We start from the raw sequence: 23,440 nt of genomic DNA, 5'->3' as shown, positions 1-23,440 counted from the left end.
GGAGCGTATAGAGCCTGAGAGAGGAAGGCATCCGGGGCCCCACCACGTGTACGCTGCGCTATCAGAGTCAGACAAACCGATAGACGGTAAAACGGGCACGTAGACAGGCGCAAGAAAGGCGTGCAGAAGTTAGCGGGGCGATCTTGGCTGTGGTAGCGAGCCTCGGAACGCAAAACCCCTTCACCTTCATCGAGCGGAATCGGCGGCGGCGGCAGGCGCGATAGAAACGCGACGCAACGAAACGAAACGGAACGGGCCCGTACAGAAGAGAGAGAGAGGGGGGCCCGGCTCTCGTGGAGAAGGGGTACGAAGAACGGACACTTTTCCAGGGCCGATTATTAGCGCGGCGCCTTCCAAACATCCGGAGATATTACCACCTACCCGTTGTCGCTGCCACCTACCACCTACTACCCGACACTTTCTGCCACCACTCCGATCCGGCCGCGTACGTCTCGATCTGAAAAGGAGGTGAACGCGCGCGAGAGTGTATCATTGGACAAGGAATTGGGGCAGGAGCCAATAGTAAGAAGCGCGAGGTGGAGCGATAGGTTTTAAATAGGTGTACAAGACCGCACGGTGGATTACGGCTAGTCGGATAAGACCGATACGGTGCGAGGCAGAGACCGCCGGGCTTTTGATTTTGCGGGATTTACGAGTTGGAAAAGTGCGAACGAACAGAAGAACACGCGCGGCGCCCGTCGATCTCCGTACACCGTACGTCGTCGTCGTCGTTGTCGTCTCCGTCGGTGGTGGTAGTCTCTTGGTTTTCGCTCTCCCTGGGGATATCGGTAGACCACGGTGTGAAAACCCCGACGACGAGAGAAGTGACAGTCCAGAGATAGAGCGGCGGGCACAAAGAACGTCTCTCAGTCGACGCTGAGCCATTGCCTCAGCAAGTCTCGCCGACAAGTCCCGGGATTCTAGTCCAGAGGAGGTTGTTCCGGAGGAGTCATGAGACTCTACCACGGACCCAACACGCTGATCGTCCTTGCGACGATCCTCGCTGCCACGCGGATCTCGAGCGGCATACGCGTCACGCAAACCGCCGGCAGGAAGAACGGTGAGTCATCTTCTTGCTCTTCTCTCTACTGTCCTCTTCTATCGCCGGTGCATCTGTCAGCTTGTTCCACCTTTGCCTAACCACCTTCCAACGTTCCCGATACAGCCATCGCCGCCGTTTCCCTTTCCTCCTCGTACTACCGGTACGGTTATCCTTCTCATTTCGCGGTCTTCGACCTCATCCTTTCCTCCTTCTCCTTCTTCTCCTTCTCCTCTTCTTCTTCTTCTTCTTCTTCGTCTGCTTCTTCGTTTTCCTGGCCTGAACTGCTCCCGGCTTCCTGCTTCTTCGCCTAGCTTCTCCCGCTACGAACCGGGACTCTTTTTCCTCACATGTTCCGTTTCTTTCGGTCGCGTAGCATCTCCGCGCGCAGATTCAAACGAGAACCGGCGCGGAGATCCGATCGTGAGTGAAGTGTGCTTCTCTATCTGTGTTTTGTCGGGACTGTTGATACACGCGGGAAATCAAGTGACAACACCGTGATATGTGTACGGATCCATGGGACACACTGATCACGGTTTGGACATGGCCGCGATCCATCGGAAACGATCGTGCTGTTCCCACGATCATCCGGCGTTTTTTTTTAAGGCGCTAGCGTGGATCAGAGTACACTGATAAATGTCAAAGTAAATGTCAAACCAGCCTGTTGTAACTCGCGCCGCTCGGTATCGCGTCTCGCTCGCTACTTGGTACGCCGTGCAATTAGTGTCCCATTTCGCACGGAGTGTTGTTCGAATTTTTACTGATACGAAATTACTATTGTTCTTTCGGATACGGTGGAAACGGCTGACGGAGTCGCGAGTGACAGAATCGCAAGGATTAGACACCTACGCGGAAACTCGCTCGGATGAATATAAGAGTGCCCGGCGATACTCGATCCAGACGGACGATCATCTGACAGGAAGCCGGAGAAATGGTGTGCGTACTGTGTGAAATTGCACCGTTATACCCAATACAGTCGCACACGATGTCTCGTGGCAGGTATCTGGGTCGTCCGGGGAATTGAGTCCTTGCGATTTTGCCAGTCGTCCTTTTCCCGCGTGTTTCGTAGGCCTGCGCGGGATTAGTCTACTTTCGATGCTGCGGAACTTCGAAACTCTCGATTAGATCTCCCGAAATTTGTTCTTGCATTTTTCTGTCAGTAATTTTGTAACTATAAAAGCTTCTTCATAAATTTTGTACTTTGTAATTGTCTCTGCGTAGCGTTGGTCTCTAAATTATATTGCTTGAAATTGATTTGGGTTCGAAAATGTTTAGGAAAGAATGAATTAAATCTTGTCGAAAGAAATAAATTTGTTGAAAAATTCGTAATCGTAAATTAACAATATTAGAACCCGCCGTTCTAACCCGCAATTAAACGTCCTTTGCTCAAAAAATTCTGATGCGTTCCCAGACATTAGATCGGAGGTGATTTCTCCCGGCAAATTTCGAAATGATTTGTGTTCTCCTTGCACGGTTTGCAAACTGATATCGGAAGTGATTTCTCTTTTGATCGAGTTCCGAGATGCTGCATTTTCCCTGGTGCACATTCCAAGATGCACATTACCCTGGCAATTTCCCATAGGAAGAGAAGCGTGGTCGCAAAACACGCTGAACATTAGACGATCAGTGCCTACGGAGAGGTAATTACAGTAATTAAGGCAAGCGCGACTAATCGTTGTACACGTAGCGATTATTTCTCTAATTTCTCGGCGTACGTGGGCCCCCGTGACCGATCCTGGTTGGTGTCACTTACCGAAACTGCAAATCGGCGTGTACCAAGCTGATAGGAAAAGCGTAACGACACCGTTGCACAATACTCGAGCCAGCAGCTATTAGGATCGCGCAACGCGTAATTAGGAAAAATTCATGGACATGCGCTCGCGTATAAACTGGGAGTCGCTAAACTCGCAATATCGCCGGGAGACACTGACGATGAAAGCGTCTAATACACCTGGTTATACGCTCGATTACTATAATATATTATTATCTATTACTTCGCTCTTTAGCGGATCAACTATTTTTGTCTCTTTGCCAGTGATTTCGTTTTACTTATAATCCTAAGTCATCATACAAGAGAAAGAACGACTTTTATTTAACAACAAGCATGACAGTTCGCAAAACTGACCGTTCGTAGACTCGCGGAGGAGAAATCTGACCGAGCTACAACTTTCGATTGCTAGTACGCATCGATCACGCCGCAAATTTAACGAAATTATAGTCGATTACCATGCTGCAACGTGAATCGAAAAATTACCGCAGAAGTATATGCATAGCATGCACATTATTCCACCGATACGAATGAAAGTAAACTTCGGTACAATTTATCAGATCAGTCCATCAGTTCGTGTTTGAGTAATATGTATGATTCATCTTGACACTCCACGATTCACCACTACACTTTCGATTGAGTTGTACTAGATCTCTGATATCTAAAACCGAACGCGTAGGCGGAGATTATTCACAATAAAACCACGAATGTGGAAACAGAAAGCGACAGAAGGCTCTTAACTGCGTTTGTAGGAAAACTGCAAATCGAGCAGAACGTACTCGCCTTTGAAACTTAAATATCGTTTACGCAACACGAGGAAATGCGATTTTTCGAGTCCCAACGGGACCGGTTACCCAGTCGCGAACTACTTCGACATTTGCATACAACAACCAATTGTTCCTGGATATAACAGCTGTCCAGGTGAATTTATTAAGGAAGTATTCCGGCGACAGTGAAAGCTATTTTTCAAATACTGAGCTTTCGACACACATCGAAAAAAAGCTATTGCTTGGACGTGATATACCAGAACCGGACCTTAAGACTAATATACCACGTTTTTAAAGCGGACTAAACAGTATAAAATAATTTTTCCTAGCCCCGTACAGATAGTCCTAAAAATTTGTGATTGTAAATTTTTTTTAATAGCTATGAAAATACTTGTAAGATTGAAAACGAAAAACGTGGGGCCCATGCAATAGATAATTGATGCATGAATGGTTCACCTAAGACACTACCAATTTTATTGCACTGCAAATGATGTGAACTGTTGTGTGAGTTTTTCAACGACACACAGCTACTCTCTACACTCCTTACTACATATTATCTTGCGCCCCACGTTTTTCGTTTTAAATCTTACAAGTGTGTTCATAGCTATTAACACATTACGGACCGGTGATTATTGCGTAATTGTGAAAAATCTATGATTTTTTTATGGCTAAACACTTTTTAACGGAAGCTTCAATAGCAACAGCAATTTTCATTGTGAACTGACAAATCACCCTCAATAACGTCATTTAATAGTTTCATTTACGATTGTAATGTAGAAGAAAATTTCTATGCTTTCTTTTGGCACAGCACAATTATTGAAAACCTATTAATAGGCTTTCGGTAGGTAAAGTGTTAAACAAAAATTCACAATCACAAATTTTCAGGACTATCTGTATGAGATTAGGAATCTGTTCGGGGCTAGGAAAAATTATTTTATACTTTTTAGTCCGTTTTAAAAACGTGGTACATTAACAATTTTTTTATTTAAATATTATTTTCTGCTTTTTAGTCTAGTATATGTGAAATTTTCCAATCGATTTTAAACATTTTGATGAGATTTTAAATTATAACAGAGACATGCAGTAAATTTCAGGTTTATTTCAGTTTGGCATATCGAAAACAAACGCGAGCGGTTGCGAGAACGAACAGCGGGCGTTCAGACCGTTTTCTCAATCATCTGCTAGAAATAAATTTTTAAATGTTTTCGGCGCAACGGTTCGATCGTTTATTACGAATTAGAAAGCAACTTTGCTAATTGTCAAACAAAATCAACGTTTCGATCCCAGTTTGGATCTTTTTCAAGATTTATTTGAATCGCGTCTGTAAATTAAATATGTCATAATAATTTTAAACGTTGATTTTGTTTGACAATTAGCGAAGTTGCTTTATAATTCGTAATAAACGATCGAACCGTTGCGCCGAAAACACTTAAAAATTATAGATAGAAGAAACATATTTATCTGCTAGAAAATATGAAACCGATCATTTTACCAGTGCTAGGTATAATGTCGATCAGATCGCCGATTTTCTCCCGAAGTATGCACCACGAATAGGATCCGAAACCAGGTACAATGATCGATAGAGTCGGCGCGTGGCTCGTTACAGGATCACGTGCTCGTGTGAAATCGTGTTGTTGTCTCGAGGAAGGAGATCGTTCGTTAAACACTGAGGCGGCTCACGTTCTGCACAAAACGGTCATTGATTAATTGTCGCTAAACGGTCGCGTAATGAATGCAAAAGGCAAGGCGGCCGCGACTGCTCGGCGGAACGCGAGCTAGCAAATTACCGCAGCCAGCGATGATTTCCTCGAACGACAATCTGGTTCTGGATCGCGTTTGCGGAAAGACCTACCGGTTTGTTTCCCTTTTCCTTTTTTTTACACAGGCGCGGGCCGACGTTTCCGTTTCTTTTATTCCGCCGACATGATCGCCGACGATAGAAATGGTTTTTTTTTTAAGCGGATGGCACGATGCCAGTGCACAGAACCGTTTATCGCGGACTGGTCCGTCGAGTTGTTCACCTACATACAAACACCGCTCGCTGTTCCTTCCGAGTGCGATCATGGTCGGTATGACCACTTACAATCTTCAAGTCGCAATCTAAATTGGAGCATTAAAAAATGGCAAGTTTTTTAAATCAGGAGCTAATCTACGGGGGACTTGAACAATTTTTATTGCTCGTTTTGGATGCAGGAAAATTGCACAAAATAGTTGGTAACCTACACAGAACCATATATTTAACAAAACATATTACTAGACAGCGGATCTTTATGCAAAATAAAAATTTTCCACCTGAATTGCAACAAACCAGACTGACATAGAGATTCATTTTCTCTCTTAATATGTTCAGTAACTTGATAATGATATAAAAGTATTTTTAAATTCGTCTAATTTTTTTAATGTTTGAAATTACACTTACACATTTTTGTAATAAATGCATAAAATCCGCTGTCTACATATTACGTGTAACACAAACGATGTTCAATTAACGACTGACAAATTCTACAAACAAAACGGCCCCTCATGCGCACTCATTTCTTTATTTCGTTCAAGCAGATTCACTTCATACATTTTGTATAATCTACATGGGCACACTCGAAAATGGAGATCATAATCTACACGGATAGACTCGATAGAAGATTTGCAGAAAATAGTTGTACACCTATAAATGAGCCTCGTTAAGTCTCCCGATCAGCCTCATCGCAAACCAGTAATTTTCTCTTTCTCCGTCTTTGTCGCAGCTCTCTCACCGACTTTGTTTCTGTCTCCTTGAAGTCTCGCGTCCTTAACGGTTTAACCGGGAGACTGCCCGTGAATGAAACACGCCGGTGGTCTCGCCGCATTCATTTACGTAAAAAAAAAAGCAAGCAGCGAGTGTACGAGCGTTCATTGTAAGCCTGCTTAATGAATGGGTATCGTTAACGAGCGAAGAGGTCGTCAGGAAACTGTGTTGGGCAGCTCGCCCGGGTAGACGTGTTCATTTAAATGGCGATGGGATGGAGATCTATCGGGAATGCTTAATTAAAAGTGAAATTGGATTCCATCTACCGTGTTCTTGTTCACTGTGACGTATTGATCGGAGACGTTGTCAGTCTACGTATTGGTAATCTCTTCTCGAGTAGCAGATGGCGGAGGGTGAAACTAACTCTCTGGTTTTAGCTGCTTCTTGCGCGACTACATTATAAATGTCTATACTCTATACGAACATAAATTGGTAATACTCTATATAATAATATCGCGTGCAGATCTAATATTTTTTATAATCTTTAAAAATATAATTCCTGTTTTTCTCGATCAGTCCTTAAAAACATGAATTAGCATGAAAGCCCACGGTTCGATGAGCATTAGTATTTAATTTGTCAGTTTCCAATCCTTTCACTCGTCACATAATGCGCCTCGTCATATGGTAACCCATTACTGTACATCATCCATATTATTTATCGTGAAATGAGAACATCCAGTGGCGTTTTTTCGATAAATGAGAGCATCGTTCGTTGTTCCTCAATCGAACCATTTTCGAAAACATTTTAGTGGAAAATTAATTCGTCAGGATTCTTTCCATTCCAATTTAAACATCTATGGTCCCCGGATTCAGCGAGCAGCGTACGCCATAAAATTGCAGAAGCCATGCATCAGCCGGCTGCATTCTTGGCGCGCAAAAACCGGAAACGACATTGGTCAGGCGCGCAATGCCGTGATATTGAGGGGAGATAAAGTGAAACGAAAGGTCTGCTTTCAGCACATGTGAACTGTCCACATCCTGGAGGACAGTTTCACCGAATTCAATCGACGAACTTAGGTTCCGCATCCTCTTCGGTCCTCCAGCTTCCATTTCCGTCGCCGGAAGCGCAGGAAGAGTCGGGCGCATACCGGGGTGGCGGTGAAAAAGGAGCTAGAAATCGCGGCTAGTCGAACGAACGACTTCTGTCGTGGCATCGATCGGCTTCTTCCTCGCCGCTGGATCCGTTGATCTAGGTTAAACCCGGCATTCCCGTCGATCGCTGAGAGCACACGGGCCCCGATCTTCGTGACGCGTCCGCCTCGAATCGCAATCACGGTGAAACCACCGACAGCGAGTCGCCGTGGGTACGACACGCGTGCGGTTCCGTGCGATAGCAGAGCTCTAAGAAAATTGATTCTAATGGATTCGAAATTACACCTATCTCCGCCGATCGGCACAGCCCTGGCCTCTTGCGATCCCGTGCCGATCGGCAGATTGATTTTATGGTTGCTCGCACCGGTGTCTGCGGCCCCGCCGCGTCGCTCTGACTGACAAGGTAATTTTTCTCGGAATATTTGCGGGTGCACTGTTTATACCACTATCGGATTGTGAAATGATAGAAGTCGGCGATGTTTTAGGATCACGAGCGAATTATCTTGTTCTCTTGGCGTTTTTAAGCGGCTACTGTTGCTCGTACTCTCATAGACGTGGGAAAGTAACCAAATCCTCAGGAAACTGTGCGAAAACGGTGGAAGAGCACCTTATTTATTAACGTTAAAATAAAATCAGTGATTTGAGGAGTGATGGTAGGTTTAATGTCAATTTCTCTACCGAAGTATGTTTCCCAAACGCACTTTCGAGCGCGCATACCGACGCGTTAACAATTTTTCCGCTCACGTCTGTGAGGACCGCTCGTTTCCAACGTAATCGGACAATAGGTCGTTTATCGTCGGGCAATTCGCTTCGCAAGTACCGTAGTTTGTCTTAACGATTCCCCCGGGGATCCATTCATTTCACGAACTAGGTTCACTGCCACTTAATCCCTGAAATGATTCCCACAGCCTGGCGAATAAGTTCCGTTCGAGTAGTCGTCGTCACCGCGACAATGTTTAGAACCGTCATCTTGTTGTCATTATTTCCGTCTCGATATCGATAGACCGCCGCTTTTAGCATTTCGGCCGACGTTTCTTTCGCATTTGCTTGCCTATTATTCGCCGAGAAACCGCATTCCCTCGTTACCCCACCGCTTATTTGGACCAATAACAGTAAATTGATTAACCCGGAGGGTAGGTCTCCGGCAGCTGTTCCATCGCGATGCAAAAATACGTTTCGTGCTCGTACGTGGTGTCTACGGTTTCTCGAATTTACCGCAACATAACCGGAGGCGGAATTTCCGAGGGCACCCATTAAACGTTCACGAAATCGTAAAACGAAAGATCGAGTTCGATGACCCATGGTTCCGTGCATCCGGCTTCTTTCAAGACGTCAGGTTAATTGGGAACACGCAACGGCCCGTTTTCTGTGAAAAAAACTGCGCGAAAAAACACACTAGCTCCACTTAATACTTGTTTTAAATAAAATGTAGAAGTATCCATACAGTTACTAATTCTGGAACATCTTTGCGTTATTTCTGACACTTTAATATTAATAAAAAGTACTAAATGTCTGTGTGGATCCTACACCTCGCTATTAATCCAATCAATTTTTATTTAGCATAAAAGTCCGAAGTCTATCGATGACTGTGTTATTACACAAAAAGAATTGACGAAGCTGTTTTCGACGTATAATTATGAGAGTAATTGTTAAATTATTTTGCTCTCTTGTTGGTTTCCGAATGAAGTTGCCATTGCTGCTGAAAAAAACGATTAAGAAATCGACAGCAATGAATCATAGACTTTTATAAACTACTAAGTAGCTGTCGGTAGGCGACTGATGTCTTAATAATACTATGACTCATTTTAAGAGACACGCGTTCCGAAATGGTCAGCAGCGTTTATTCATAAAAGTTCCCATGGAATTAGAGACTTAGATAATTTTTTGCTCACCGGAGCGAAATGTCGACGTCGATGTTAATACCTTTCTAGACGGGCAATTATCAATGCCAGTGGCCCTGTTTTCGGCTGCGCGTCTGTGAAAGTAAGGCGAAGAACAATTAAGCCGGTAGGAGTTGGCCATTCAGTGAAAAGGGGGGAAACCGCATTTTTTGCGTGGTGTTGACGGGGACTAAATAACGGCTTTTTGGGAGAAAGTTCTCTTTCACGTCGATCTCAAATTTCTTCGGCGTCACCGTGGCGTCATGGTTCCGCGCGAGTGGTTGTTTTCACCCCGTTCGATCAGGATGCTCGCAGGATTTTGTTTCAGAGACGATCCATCGACCTCCATACCCACCGCTATACTTGAACACGTCCCCGATATTCCTAGCAGGCAGTTAATTAGTCGCTATTAATTGCCCACGAGGGACAGACGTCGATCATTTCCGCTCAACGGGGACTTTCGATCACCGTTAATTGCAACTTTTACCGGTAATTTCACCGGTTTTCTCGTACGCTACCGGCTTTAATTGCGCGAACAACCGTGCTCGTTAATAATGGCGCAAGATCCGCCTGACAATCGGTTTACAGTTTCGTACACTTCACTATCATAGTAATTCTGGATGGCTTGGTTTTCTATACGTTTACAAAGAGGTTCTAATTTTACCCGTTTTTGTAATAGTATACTGGACGTTGCTTGCAAGGTTTTTGTTCCGATTGAGAAATTAGATAATTTCTGCTAGATGAAGTTAATTCGGACTTCATTTAACGCGCCATTGGGTGTGGTTCAGTGGATTAGAAAGCATAAGAACTAATTGTTCAACACAAAACCTGTTCAACACATATGCAACCGGTATTTTTTCCTGTTCAACTTCCTGTGATGTTTGTTCTTACATTTTTTAATAAATTATGATTTCATCTGTCGCTAATGTTCATGGATTATTTTTATATACCGACGTTTTTGAATGAAGTATACCCCACACTTACATTCGAAAGTCAGAATTCTTGCTCCAGACAGTTGCTTTGTCGCAACTGGAGAGGATTGACAAATGTCCGGCGATTAACAGCGTATAAAATTTACGGCGCGTACTTTCTTGCCGCTAGAAAACGGAGAAATCATCTGTGTGAACTATCCTAGGAGTTTATGCCTGTTCCATCCGTTCGAGCAGTTTCCGCCGCCCGATCGATCCGAAGACCATTTCGTCAAGCTGTTTACCTAGAGGTCTATTAAACAGGTGCGAACGCAAACAGCGCAAAAACGTAGCGCGAATTCTCTGATGGAGTTTATCTTTACTCCGGCATCCTCGAGCGCGGGTACATTTTATGCGCTCACTTCGAGCGCGTTACGATCCTTCGGAGACGCCGAGACGCGGAACTTTCTTCATACGGGGTGTCCTGATATTGATTATAAGTTCACTGTGGTGGGAATGATTTCCATGAGCAAATAAGTCGAAAATACACAATACATTTTTTCATTTCACAAGGAGGCTACATCGAGACTGCGAAAAGAGGTGTCGAGACTTCCTAGAAAAATAACCCCACTATCCGCGAGATTAGACCGCGAAAGTTTATGCGCTCGATACCGTATGAAACTGTTCTAAGAATTAATAGACTTGATCAAGTTTAATGAACTTTCGGAAGATCCTAGTAAAATGCATTTTTCCTTTATGTTACGGAACCATTCCTGTAGAAAATTAAATTTACTTTAACAGAATTTCTGGGTACAGATTTCCACGATAGTCGACCTACAATAATAGCACCGGAATCTAATCCGCTTCGTTTAATGACTATTTTTACGCGAATAATCCTCGCGTTCGCATCGCATGTGCGTTGTACATTACTTATGCGCGGGCAATTGTAATTAAACGCTGCTGGGAGCGTGAACAACTAATTCTTTAGCAGAAGTTACCTCTGTGCTGCGTGTAATTAATGTTTAACCCCGTCGAGGGTACCGCTTCTATAATTTTAATTTGCTTCGAGACTTAATGACGTGCGGGAACTATGAATAGATTAGTGAAGTTACAACGTAACTGAATTCGTCTTGTAATTATAAGATATTGTAGTAAATAGAGACATAATAAAGAGGACACAATTTGGACCGCGAATGGTTAAATATTTCTTGCACAATTTTGACCAGTTGTAATTGTTCAAAAATTCCTATCAGTAAAAAATTTAAATCAAACCTTCAACAAATTTATTTCTTAGGATATATACAGGGTGAGTCTAGTAACGTGACGATCTCAAATAACTCGTGAGTTATTTGTTGTACAAAAGAAATGTTCAAAGAGAGAGAAATGCTGCATGGTTTCTAGGGGTTACATACAGTGCTGCAATATGATTTTTGTTCCTTCGATTTTTTATCAAGATATAGAGGTCACCTTCAGTTTATTAAATAGAATGCCCAATATTTTTACTCGAACTCGGATGAAGCACAAAATCCTGCGTAAAAAACTATTGACCTTCGTATATTATAAATCTAATAGTTAACGAGATATTATCGAAATAATTTTCCATATGTACTTATTCAAATTGAGGGTATCAGTTCCAGCACCTACTATCTTCCAGGTAATAGCTATTAAACATATGGGAAATTATATCGATCATATCTCGTTAACTATTAGATTTACAATATACGAAGGTTAATAGTTTTTTACGCAGAATTTTGTGCTTCATCCGAGTTCAATCAAAAATATTAGGCATTCTATTTAATAAACTGAAGGTGACCTCTATATCTTGATAAAAAATCGAAGTAACAAAAATCAGATTGCAGCACTGTATGTCCGCCTAGGAACCATGGAACATTTGTTTGAATATTTTTTTTGTACAACAAATAAGTTACAAGTTATTTGAGATCGTCACGTTACGAGACTCACCCTGTACATATTATAAAAAAAGAATTTTTAGATAGACACAGTCTTGTTACTTTTCAAAAATAAAGTAAAATAGTCACGTTTACTGCTCCGTAAATTAAACAGAAATTAAACTCTTTGCACGTTTTATTTCACGTGTAATGAAATGGCAGTATCGATTAACTGTTAAATAAGGAATCACCTTGATTCCGATTGGACAATCCCCAGTTCCCCGTCCAATTCCATGGAATTCGAGCGCGGACAGTCCTCCGGGGAATAATCGCGGCCGATCGTTGATTTCATTAACGCGATCGAAGGAATAAAACATGGAGGAAACGCTCGCGGTAATTGTTCACTTGTTACGCGTGCCCTGATCAATCGTTTGGGTTCGGATCGAGAACCGGTAACGGATTCCATTACCGTGAGCTGTACCCTCGATGAAAAAACGCAGGAAAAAGTCACTTCCCGGCTGATTTCGACGTAACATTGGCAAAATGTACTCGGCTTATGTCCACACATCCGGCCTAACAAGTGTTTTGCTGCGACGCTGTCGGCGACGTTTTAACTAGACCGTCATACATCGGGGTTCGAGGATCTGACGGTCATCAATCATTCCTATTCGCGACACAGTCAACGGACAACTTTCTTTCAAAACCGTTTTCTCCCGACGCGTTTGTTGTTCGTTTGGCAGTTCGCTGTCTCTTACACTACCATAAAGTAATTCTAGACTGCAAAGGGAAGAATAAGGAGCGTTGAGAATATTTTCTTATGGCGGTAGACCGTTTCCTGGATTGCAAGGTTGCGGGATTCGCCTTCTCATTTCTTTTTACTAGACAGCAACGCTAGATAAAAGATCGATCTAGTGCGGTATTTCCCTCAAAAGTCCTATTTTTTCGTTTACGAGGCATAATTTGCATTATTCGGCAGCATGCAGCTATGAAAATAGCTACATGCTCAGTTGTATTACGCAAATTACGCCTCGTAAACGAAAAAATAGGACTTTTTAGGGAGGTAGCGCTATAAATCAATCTTTTATCTAGCGTTTTTGACTACTGAAAAACCCCGTCTTTGTATTATCGAGAAATGAGAAGGCGAAAACACCCTTGCAATCCTGGAAAAAGGAGTCTACCTCCTTAACACCAGAGTGTGTATTGATTTCCTATGAAAGCATCTTTCGTATCGTATCAATTGTAACAGAAGAAACCTGAAACTCCCACATACGTGATAATAATTCCAGTGTCAACGGGAAACGAAAAGAGCGGAGGATCATCGCGAAGAACTCCAGGATATCGGATGAGTCGATGAAAACTGAGGGTTTCTCTCTTACGGAAAGAAAGTCGCGAGAGAAAACTGTTGTTGCCCGATAATGGACGGATCCCGTTGCATTAATGCATCCGGCTTTATGAGCCTGGCGTAAAGCTATCGATTATCAAAGGAGCGTAACCGAAGGGTAGACTAGAACACGTTCCACGATCGTGAACGAAACGTCGACGTCGGAAAAGTGGGACAGAACGAGACGTGACTGCGCCGATCCGCCTAACAGCGACACGCTCATCTGGTACAGATTAAACCAGCGTTTCCTGTCACGGGACGCGGAAAGATTCGCCACTTTCCATCGGCCTTGTTTCGTTTAATCTCTCGGTATCTTTTTTTCCCCCTCTCTCGACCAGGCCGTTTCTTTTCGAGGGACACACGCGCGTTCGCAGGTGTGACAATCGCGTGAGAAACTTCGACTACTGTCACCGTTCCGGTTGACATGCGTCGCAGGTAGCCGCGAGATATTGTTCAGGACGTGGAACTGGAGCTGGAATGTCGATGCGATTTGCATAATGCAACGTTGTGCCTTGTCAAATGCTGACGACAAAGGCTCCTTTGCTTGGAATCAACGGGAAATGGAGCTAATGCCAACGAAAAGGGTAATATGTCTATATTAATAATTATGACGGTAGACTCGTACAATGGAGCGCTGATTTGTTATCGCTAAAAATGTACCAATAAAACAATTCGTAGAACCAGCATAAATTGCAAACGATCAGAAACCAGTAATGAAATTCTTCTCAGCCTTGGTCTCCCACGTTTCCGTCATCGTTGAATCAAATTCAGACGGTATGGCCTCCGATATCGATGTTTCCCGATAAATAACGAACAGAGGCAAATAAGGCGAGCCGATGGCGCGTTGACAAAAATGGCCTAACGAATAGTATGCGACAAAAAAGGTGTATACTTTGTTCCGTTCCGAGGCTGCCTCTCACTGTAAGGTAACAGATTCATCAAGTAACAAACGTCGACACTCCTACCGTGTAACCTGACAAAGTTCTCATTAATTTGATCGTGAGAATGAGCCTCTGATTAAACCAGAACCACGACGATGACTAAAACCGACGTCGGCTTCGACGTACAAGGCGCTCCAGGCTTGCACTTCTTCCGTTCCAGTTTGATCGATCGGCTTCTCGTAGTTTCTGTTTTTCGCGAGGATCGTATTTGGCGTCGCTCGGCCGTGATTGTTCGCCGAGACGCTCGCTTTTATAGAGCGTGTTAATGGCGCGTCGCAACGTGCGAAATGCCAATTCCTACGTTGACAATTTCTGTCACACGCGATTCTACCGAGGAGTAAACTGTCAAGGATCGTCGACGGGAAAATAACGTGAGCTTCTGCGGATGTTGATGGCGTCTGACGAGTTCGGATAATTCGATTCGATACTCGGTCGCCTCGTATAATGCAAGGCTTTACACAATATCTGTGTACCGATTCGAAAGCATAAAATGACACAAAAGTTTCCTGAAGATATTACAACGAGTTCGTGCTGGAATCGGAGAGAGTGTTGGAAGTAATTATTGATAAAACCCGGCGTGGTGAAATTTCAGTGTAAATTATGAAACGGCGTCGTTCGGCGAATCGACGGGAATTTAAGGCTAAGAGGAATTGGCAACGGCACAATGGTTCTCCGAAATGTAGACGATTCATTCGCGTGGCTGCGACGCGTTAGTCCATTGATCAGAGTACCTGCTTCATCAGCGTCACCTGCATAGCCCGGAGCTAGTTGAAACTCGCGCTCGGATTCGTCGGTATTCCGTCCGGCTGTTAATTAGCAGTCAGCCAGAGACCGCCGAGCAAAACTCTGGGAATACTATGATCCGTTGCCCTGAGCATCGTCTTGCCTCTACTACTTGCCTCACTTCCTGCACTTAATGGGATGCCAGTTGTCAGTTGCCCTACTAAGCAACAATATAAAATAACAGTGCGGTTCGTCTCTCGTGTACATATAGCTGTTGCTTGTGCAGTGGGTCACGCGCCACAGACACACTTTTATTTTACTTACATATAGGTACGAACAAGCGCCGACACACTAACTTCGTTGCGGTTTCGTTACGTCATTTTACTATGCTACACGCGGCCGACGCGACGTCTCTCCAGTACAATCGTTCCACTGTGGCAGACCAACGTGGCGAATTTTTCTTTAAATATTGAAATTAGTGCCTCCCGCTTTCTACAGAGAATGTCCCGCGATAGTGCACCGCGGAAGCTTACGCATTCATACGTAGCGATCTCTAACACGCGAAACAAACCTGCAAAGTTTCACGGCACATGTTTGTCGAGCCTCCCGAGTCCAAACATTTCTGCACAACTTCGTGGAATTTATTTCTATAACCGTATCTCTTAAGAATGCAAAGTATTAATATTTTTACACGACACAGAAAATTCTCCAAAATATTTTCCCAACGCAAGAATCCTGTGCTTTCGAACGAGAACTGACGAAATATTTTCGAGCGTTCATCTTACCCCGTATTGTAGTTCGAAGAAATAATTCCGGAATTTTGCCGCAGTTGTAGCATTTTATCGGGCGACAAGAACTGCATGCAATTCCCACGCGAGTTAGCGTCTCAAAAATTCCGGGAACGCCGCGGTTTCATAAAAAATCTTCGGGCTGGGAGCGTGAAACGTGGCAGACAGTCGAAATGGTCCCGGCTCCCGGAAGAGAGCGAGGAACACAGGCAAAAAGGAGAATTAAAACCCCGGCAGCAAAAAGCGTTCCCTTTGTTCGTTCGGTTGTTTCGCGTCACAGTGAAATATTACGCCATTTCGCGGCCGTTTTGCGCGACAATATTAGATAACGGTTTGTTGACAAAAAGCTCCACAGTCCGAACTAATTACCGGTCTGCTTCGGGACAGCTTCTGAACGAAGGCGAAAGACCCGTAATTTCACGTTTCGCGGGTCTTGCCGGCGTATCCGTGGTCATTTGACTCTTACGTAAACGCGTTTCGGAATCGGGAGCTATTCGCTCGTTCTGTTGGTTTGCCGACTCGCTCGTTCGATATGCTTCGGTGATATTTTAATATCCCAGGTATAATGTCCAAATGTGAAGCGTGCGAGACACCGCACCGCAGGAACCGCGACCGGCAGAACCGGCAGTATCGGTATTCGAAAAACGATCGCCACCACGCCAGTTCGCTCCCTTCTGATTTTACTGCCGATACACCCGATACACTGCTCCCTTAACCGCAGATAGAAATTTGTGGGTGAGGCCTGGTTCACGCTGCTTCGTCTCGACGCGTTTAGGTCCGCGGAATCTTAACACGTGGCGGAAGAGAATCGACAATGAAGAAATTAACACCCTTGCGGTAACATTTCTTTCGCGGTCTCAAAATTTTAACTTTCCTTTTGCGTCTCACAAATTCCGGATTTTTGTACAAAATAAAAATTCTCTGAATCAATTTCAAGCAGCAGGAGTAAAACAAAAATGTCTTTTTGCATCAACAATTCTAATAACACGAAAATAATAAAATTTTAAATGCTTGTAATCCGCAATCTAATTTCTCGTAGAGAATTATCGCGCAAGGAACGGTAACACGATACAACACTTCCGGGAGAAAAGGTTCGAAGACAGCGGGCGATAAGGCTGGAACGTTTGACGAATTGCGACAAATACAGTTGTTCGCGGAGCTTTCGTCACATCCTGTCCCATTTGTAGGACTTATAGGGAACAGACGGGGAAAAGAACGAAATCGAGTCGGCCAGGTGAGCCTATTGTCAGAGCGCCGGCAGCACCCACGTACCTGGAAGAGTGGGAAGCTACGTTTATGGGTATGATCGTGTAAAACGCATGACGAGGTCGGGAAAGTGGCGACCTAACGCCCTCGATCTGACGACCACCACACCCTTCTACTCGTCGCAGAAAGTTCCTACGTCGATATGTCAAAGTGCAAAACCTTGTCTACGCGCCGTATGTTGGCAACCGGTGCTCTAATGTCGTGTCTGCATTACTACTCTTATTTTCCATACCTTGATGACTCGCAAATCGTCCAGTGCAGATGATTACCCGACAAGTATGCAAATTCACGATTTTATGCAGTAATTTGTGAAAAGGAAAAGCATGCAGAATCTCGGTTCCTGCACCTTCATCGTGTTCATTTTTCTATTCGTAGGAACATCGGTAAAAGGCGTTATACAGGCTGGTAAAAATAAGTCGAAAAAAGGGAATAACATTTTTGTGTTTGACGCTTCGTCTTCGAGAAAATCGAGTTTAAAGTTCCGCCAGGTTCGCGTGCTTTAGTGCAGGCCTGGCCAACGCGCGGCCCGCCATGTTAAATTGTGCGGCCCGCCAGGCGATTTTATATTTCTATTGAAACTTTTGTTTCTTGTTGTATGTATACAAAAAATATTAAATAAACGAAGTGTCATTGTTATAATGCGCAAGTGCGACTATGAACTCCAGTTCTATATTTGATATCTTTGATACAATTGAGTTACAGTGCAACAATGAAATGAAACAAATTTTTGCGTCCACATCAAAAAATTTAATTTTTACAATACTTATATCACATCCGAGAGATATTCCAACTTAAGATATTTTGCAGATATGTTTGTGAAACATTTTTTTCGAAAATTTCATATTCATCCCACTTGATTACCATAAAATGAAAAATTCTAAATTTTAATTAATGCAGCCCTTTTCTTGTACGGATGTTATTAACAACTGTACGTCTGTTGGAGTGATTCTTGAATTGCGCCCCTAGAAGTTTCTTCATCCCCTAATTCGGCATCAGCTGCCAAAGAATACATCACTATCGTCTTACCAAGTGTCAGTGGAAGAAAAGTAATCACCAATTCTTATGGTAGTCCCCTAGTATTGGCAAGATCCGATCTGAAACCATCGTCTGGAAAAGATCGTGAGCGCGCACACATTTTCAGGATTTTAGGGAGAGAAGCGTCAATTTACGTAGATTGATATTGAGTGGGCGGTGGAATAACGAATCTTGCCTATATTACATGAATATTTCATGGGGAATTGTTTTATGTTTACGCCATTTGCACCGAAGAAAAATGAAATAAGTATTACTTAGCGTAGCCTCAATTTCTCAAGAGATCAGACTGCAGACAAAAGAATCGTTTTGTTGGAGCCTTTTCACGGGTGGTGCCGCCCGAGGCGTAATCTTGCGTCGGAATTACTATACTTGTAGTGAAAATAGACTCGTCGCACGCGGCGCAGCACGAAAGCTCACGAAACCCTTGTTCCATCGCGCTTCGACAAATATGAACACGTGTCGTGATCATGCGATTTCTTGTTCGCCAGGCTGTCGCTGCTGTTCCTGTTTATTCAGATTAGGAGCGACTCACTTCTGGCGTCCGTTTGCCTGCGAGAATTCCAGCTCCTTCTTTATTGAAGCTGCCGTCATGTTGGTTCCCCTTCACGATTTTACTTCTGACAAAAGTACCGTTGACTTCATTAAAGGAAACTGCGATTTTGTGCGATTTTAATGCAGCAAGTTTATTTTAATTCCGTACTAGTTCCAAGTGAAACAAGAATTGTAATACACAGATGAAAAACGACAATCAAGAAATCAAATTTAACATATTTAAATATAAGACTAAAATTATTTTTAATATAAATTCCATAAATTCCTAGTCATAATCATTTAATAAATTTTTAAATGTTTTCGGCGCGACGGTTCGATCGATTATTACGAATTATAAAACAATTTTGCTAATTGTCAAACAAAATCGACGTTTCGATCCTAGTTTGGATCTTTTTCAAGATTTATTTGAATCGCGTCTGTAAATTAAATATGTTATAGTAATTTTGAAAAAACAGAAATATTGAATGATTGAACGTAAGAAAAATTGTTCATAAAGACACACTCACTTGCTTTGGGGAAAATAAATAATCATGTAGTCATAAATCCACGGAAACTGATAAGCGAGAAAAATGGTTGCCTGCCACTAAAGCTAGATACTTTTAAATGAGATTCCAATCAACACTATCCTAAATCTCCATCTCAGCGGGGAGTAATTATTAACCGGCGCAGCATCGGAAAGCCAGCAAAGCGCGAAGCACGTTCTCTGTTCCGGCGAGTAGTATTACATTCATGGTACTTGTACCGAGTACCTAGCCATGCTGATTATCGTGTCTGCATCCTTGACAAGACGTGCCACGCTGGAACGTGACGTGATCTCGTCCACGACAACTCTATACACCCCGAAACATCCGGGAATCGAAAACAAGTCGAGAGCCTTTCTCGGAGCGGAATTTCGAGCGGAACTCTGTAATTCCCTATCTCGTCGCGCATGGAATTTGCATGGGAAATCAGCCAACAAGTACAACAAGTGTCTCACGTCTCGTCGAAATCTTGATTGTGCTCGATTTCTACTCCTTCGGTGGCCGACCGGGCTGGAACGACGAGATATTTGTCGGAGGGATTGGCGTATAACAGATGAAGTACTGATTATTACCGAAAGGATCTGGCTTTTAGACTGACTTGATTAACCTTATGGCATTCCTGGACGCACAAAAAGGGTATTCACATGTTTAATAATTTTTTAGGGAATAGACTACTGATAAAATCTACTACCGGTATCCCAACCTAACTTCCATCACGAAAGTAGTCGTTCTGCATAATAAGATCTAGATTGTGCGTCTTGACTGTGGATAAAATATCGTTGGACAAGATTAAATGTGTTCTTTTGAGATTATCACTCGAAAGAAAATTGTTGAGAACGGTCAGGGACTTCGTAAAGAACAGTCTTTCAGCGAAAGAAGCGTCTCAGAAGAATGAATCGCAGTCGACTCGACTATGAAACTGGCAAGTGACGTGCTGCCGTCAGCAAGCGTCTGTTAATGAAGACGGATAAACTGAAAAGCTGGAGAACGTATCCGAGTGTGACCGTTTCCTATCGCCGAATCCGGCATGAGATTAGAAGGACCCAGATGCATCATCGTACAGTCCAGAGAGCGCGATGCATCATTCACGGTTCGTCGAGCGATATAGTTCCTCTTCTCTCCTCGAATTTGAATTTCGTCCGAGGCTGCCGAGACCGCAGTGCGGTGCGGCGTTAGAATTAATTGAAATCGAATCAGGATTCCCGCCGCGAACGCGATACACCCGGTAAATCTCGAATCGGTGGTCCGGTGTCGGTTTTATCCGCACGATTTTTTCTGATCTTTGAAAACACGTGTGTCGCGGGGTTACTCGATCGGCTGAAAGTGAAAAGCGAAAGTTTCCGACGACCACGAAAATTTCCACTGTCGTTGTTCGGAACTCGCAGCGAGCCGTGACGCATTTACGTTGTCGTAAAACGCGCTTTTCCACGCCGATCTCACGAACCGTTCGTATGCACACGACGATTCCTACAATCGATACGGCGGCGGCCTTTATCCGTGCCAGACCGGCGAACGTTACCGTCGATTAAACCGCCGCACTCCGCGATGCTAGTTAGCAATATCCTTCACGAGAAGAAAGCGGGATAATAATAAATCGATGGCATTAGATTGCGTAACGCGGCGGCTGTGTGCTCTCCATATTTATGAGATTCTGGGACTCCCATGGAATGCTGTTCGCCAACGATCATCGCAGCTCTCACGCAATATTTGAAGCTTAATGGTCAATTATCCTCGAAAACCAGGACCACCGACGAAACTAAAACGGTTTCTTGCCTCCGCTACTTCCGTAACTCGTACTGTAACTCTATAAAACTTCTGGGTTCATTTCTGTAACAACTCCTAGACACGCCGAATAAAATTGCTCTTACCGCCATCAATTATTCCGAAGTTGCCTGCAGCCCCGGTGCATACGAAATCAAACTTTTCTTACAGCCATTATTAATTCTGAAACTGCTCGCAGCCTCGATGCATATCACATTAAATCTTTTTACTTCCATCGCTCACTTTTAAAACGGCTTACAGACTGAATAAGTATGTAATGAAATTTTTCTTACCTGACTAAATTCGGAGTATATGAAATAAAATGTGCTTGCTTCTATTACTCATATCTAAAATGGCTTGTAGACTCGATATGTATGTTATAAAATTTGTGTTATTTCTATCGCGTCTGAAATGACTTGCACACTCGATTCGTTTGCAATAAAATTTTATTACTTCTCACTTTTAAAATAGCTTCTACATTGGCTACATATGAAATAAAATTTTTCTTGTCTCTATCGTTCGTTTCTATAGATTGTCTTTCACATTCGATACGCATTCACTAAAATTGCTTTTGCTTCTACCAGCTATACATAGCAACTTTACCACAGTCTTATAACAACACCTAGACACGATATAGAAGAGATCCAATTTCTCTTGCCTCTATTATTCATTTCTAAAATGTCCTGCAGATCGATACACATGAAATAAAATTGATCTTGCCTCTGTCAACTACGGAAATTTTATTACATCTCTACAACAGCTTCTAGACATGATATAGAAGTAATAAAATTTTTCTTGCTTCTATCAGTCACTTCTAAAATGGCTTGTACACTTGATACGCCAAGTATATTTTTTCTTGTTTCTATGCTGGCTTTCGAAAAGGAATGAGCACTCTATACATTTATATAGCTTCTGTCATTCGAGTCTATAAATAACTCGCCGGTAATAAAACAGATACTTAAAATTAAATAATCGGTTTTAGACTTAATGAAAATAGCATGAACGGGTAACTATTAAATCGAGTACACGTGTTAACGGATTGCCTGATACGAGAAGCATAATGAGAGAAATATTATAATGAGCTTTAGGTGTGCTTTTATGAACGCGGTAAATTCGTCAGTGAGGTAATAAACAAAACCATGGCTAGTCGGTATCTAAACTTTCGGATTAACATAAGCAACCATAGTCTGGTAATAAATATTATCGGATGTGTATTTCCCTATCCGTGAAAGGTTTCTCGTCATTTGATAAATTAAACTCTCGCGGGGATCTGTTTTCGTTCGAAATAAACTAATCCCAGCGCGACGTCTTCAGCCGGCAAACAACCGCGATTTCACGCGGCCTTGGCAGCGTTGCTAACTATCCCGTGGAAATAAAATGATAATATTTATGAGCCGAAACGCGAAACCAGAACGCTGGCTCATCATTCTTGTTCGCTCGAAATCGACACGGGATCTCGGCTATAACCGGCAATAAATCCTCTCGGCTAATGAATTTTCTGTCGTGCGAAAGATGCGGCACGGCGAGAGGACAACAGGTGAAACTTTTTTTTTCATCGCACGGAACTATGCTTCTGGCGTTTCGGCGTATCTTGTTCTAGCCTTTTATTTTTTCTTTTTATTGGCGGCATCCACACGGCGGCTTTCTTCTTTCGCGTGTAAATAACACCAGGGAATGTTCCACGGTTCGTTCACATGAGAAGGCGAAACCAGACGGAAACGGTCCGCTGATATAATGGCACCGAACCCGTGTAACGGCGGGCGATAATTCTAGGTTCGAGCGATCATCATCGATGCAGATGTATGCGTGCACCTGAAAGCTAATTGTTGCACCCGACTGTCCACTGATTTACTGCTTCCGGCGCGATATAGTTAAATCCGTTTGCTTCGCTTCGGGGCGAGTCGCAAACATTCTTTCGTTCAGTGTGTGCTCGGTATGATTCGTGAAAAACCGTGTCTGTTACAGACGCACACTTATGGGCAGAATTCTATGTGCCGCACAGTGGTTTAGAAGTCAGTTCTAGTGCGAATTAATTATTGTGCGAGGAAAAAATTGACATTTTCTGTAAAAATTACTTTTAGATATTTGAGTAAAGTAAATAAAACATAATTTACAATGCTGACTACTTGTTTATTAATATAATAATTGTTAATCTAATACTACATTCATTAAAACTTTTTAATGGCCTTCCAACTCCTGCGGGTTCAAGTTCGTGAATGTCAATCTCATTAAAGGGGAATACTATGGTCGGTTCTAACGAAGTCTTATTTTTTGACAGAATTTTCCAACGTTTCTCAATATTTTTGATCAAGTTCTCTAAAATTCCTTCAATATTGTGTCCGTTCAC

The 23,440-nt window shown here is 43.1% G+C and overlaps 1 protein-coding gene across 1 annotated transcript in view; it reads left to right on the top strand.

Moving 5' to 3' along the window:
• Positions 1-500: 500 nt before the first annotated feature.
• The window catches only part of LOC143208014 (uncharacterized), a 55,204-nt gene continuing 32,264 nt past the window's right edge, over positions 501-23,440 (top strand). The window contains exon 1 of the mRNA XM_076422030.1: positions 501-1,060. Coding sequence (XP_076278145.1) covers positions 952-1,060 — 109 coding nt within the window. The 5' untranslated portion in view covers positions 501-951. The remainder of the gene's footprint in view (positions 1,061-23,440) is intronic.

This window comes from Lasioglossum baleicum, chromosome 4, assembly GCF_051020765.1.
Source record: "Lasioglossum baleicum chromosome 4, iyLasBale1, whole genome shotgun sequence".
In the NCBI taxonomy this organism is placed as follows: Eukaryota; Metazoa; Arthropoda; class Insecta; order Hymenoptera; family Halictidae; genus Lasioglossum; species Lasioglossum baleicum.
This window is presented reverse-complemented; position numbering and strand designations above follow the sequence as displayed.